The sequence below is a fragment of the Plectropomus leopardus genome, unplaced genomic scaffold (assembly GCF_008729295.1).
Source record: "Plectropomus leopardus isolate mb unplaced genomic scaffold, YSFRI_Pleo_2.0 unplaced_scaffold11697, whole genome shotgun sequence".
Taxonomy (NCBI): domain Eukaryota; kingdom Metazoa; phylum Chordata; class Actinopteri; order Perciformes; family Serranidae; genus Plectropomus; species Plectropomus leopardus.
This window is the reverse complement of record NW_024612391.1, coordinates 324-2,066: the sequence shown is the minus strand read 5'-3', so window position 1 is coordinate 2,066 and position 1,743 is coordinate 324. Positions and strand designations below refer to the sequence as shown.

The window sequence follows — 1,743 nt, the reverse complement described above, 5'->3', positions numbered from 1 at the left end:
TAAATAAGAAATTGACAACTACAATTCATGGTTAAAGAATTATGAAGCAAAATGTAAAAAAAAAATAAAAATTCAACAAACAGAACTAAAAACATGATCTACCTGGCAGAGGTATCAAATACAGACATAATTAACACAGAATCTCTATTTTTCAGGTTCAATGAGGACATGCAGACACTTGACCTTAGATCAGTTACAGACTTAAACCATTTTCCATTTTTTTTTTTGGTTTGTGTCAGATTGTTGTCTAGTATCAGCCACCTGGTGCTGGACGAGATCCACGAGAGGAACCTGCAGTCTGACGTTTTGCTCGTCATTGTGAAGGACCTTCTCAACCTCAGAGACGATCTCAAGGTCATCCTCATGAGTGCCACGCTTAATGCAGAGAAGTTTTCTAAATATTTTGGTATGTAGCCCTCCAAGTGACATACCTAAACTTATTCAGAATTAATTTTGAAGTTTCATTGTTTTCTCATTGACCCATTATCTGTGTCAAACCTTTAGACAACTGTCCAATGATCCTCATCCCTGGTTTGACGTTCCCAGTGGAGGAGTTCCTACTGGAGGACATCGTGGAGATGACGGGGTATAAGAACAACACTGCTCCCAAACACAAAGACAGTCACATCCTAACATGCATAGAACCATAACATCCTTTTCCTTTTAATGGGGTCTTATATAAACTGTGCCTTCCAGGTATCGTTCCCAGAATCAGGACCGTCGCCCCTCATGGAAGAGAGGCTTTTGGCAGGGCTGCCACTCCAGACCTGAGAAGGAGGAGAAAGAGACTGAATACAAGGAGAGCTGGCCTTGTTATGCGCACACGCTGCGGGGCAGGTGAGTAACTGAGAACAGCAGGGAAGGAAGACTAGCAGAACTGCTTCCAGGTTGATAGATGTGTTTAGGTGAGGAATGTAAGGATTTTGCTTTGTGACATTGACATTTTCTAATGAAAAACTCCTTTTCTTTGTGAATTTGAACATCAACTTTACCTGAGTTTATAAAAGTTGATTACAGAGCAGAGTGCGTGCTCTGAAACACTTGACCCTTTTGATAGATCTGTTACATGAAAACTGATTTATACATCTTCACTGAAGTGTTGTACCCATGCCTGGCTATTGCAGTTTCTCCTTATGTTGAAGTGTATTTGCTCCTCTTCCAAGTTAAAACTGCAGGTATTGTCAGGTAACACGTGCTATGCAAATACTGCAACAACTGTAGTTTACTCGCTTTGCATTTGCTTAATCTTTGTGGTGTGGTTTTAATTCCTGCGACTGCCTCAACATTTTAGAAGGGACCAGCTCGACTTAACACGTCATCCTCTTCTCTATAACATTCACCAAACATTCTGCAGTTAGTGCAGCAATTTGCAAAATACCACTATTATTACTACTCTGTGCCGCAAAGTTAATATGAAAGAATGTAAACACGATTGCTCCAGGTGTATATTACTAATAGAAAGTGTATTTGACACTGTCTGAACGCATGGCTCTACAGTCATGCTATGGCAGTCAATAGGCAGAGCTGTAGGCAGAGCTACAGTATCTATCACTTCCTGAAGTGTATCAGATCCCTGCACTGGTCTGATTTTCAAGACTGGGACTGCAATACTGTGTATGCCCTGACATCTACAAATATGACCAATTAGCTCCGCAACCTGACCTGACCTGCCTATTTAAGGTCTGTGGCACAGTTCAAAACCGCAAATCCTTTAATAACCATGTGCTGTTAATTAAATTTGGT

General features: G+C 40.8%; 1 protein-coding gene across 1 annotated transcript; it reads left to right on the top strand.

Moving 5' to 3' along the window:
* Window positions 1–239: 239 nt before the first annotated feature.
* On the top strand, window positions 240–837 carry LOC121963554 (ATP-dependent DNA/RNA helicase DHX36-like; the record flags this gene model as incomplete). The annotated part of the gene is made up of 3 exons (XM_042513839.1): window positions 240–406; window positions 505–586; window positions 697–837. Coding segments are annotated over 3 exons (390 nt in total), but the record flags the coding sequence as incomplete, so codon positions are not given.
* Window positions 838–1,743: the final 906 nt, after the last annotated feature.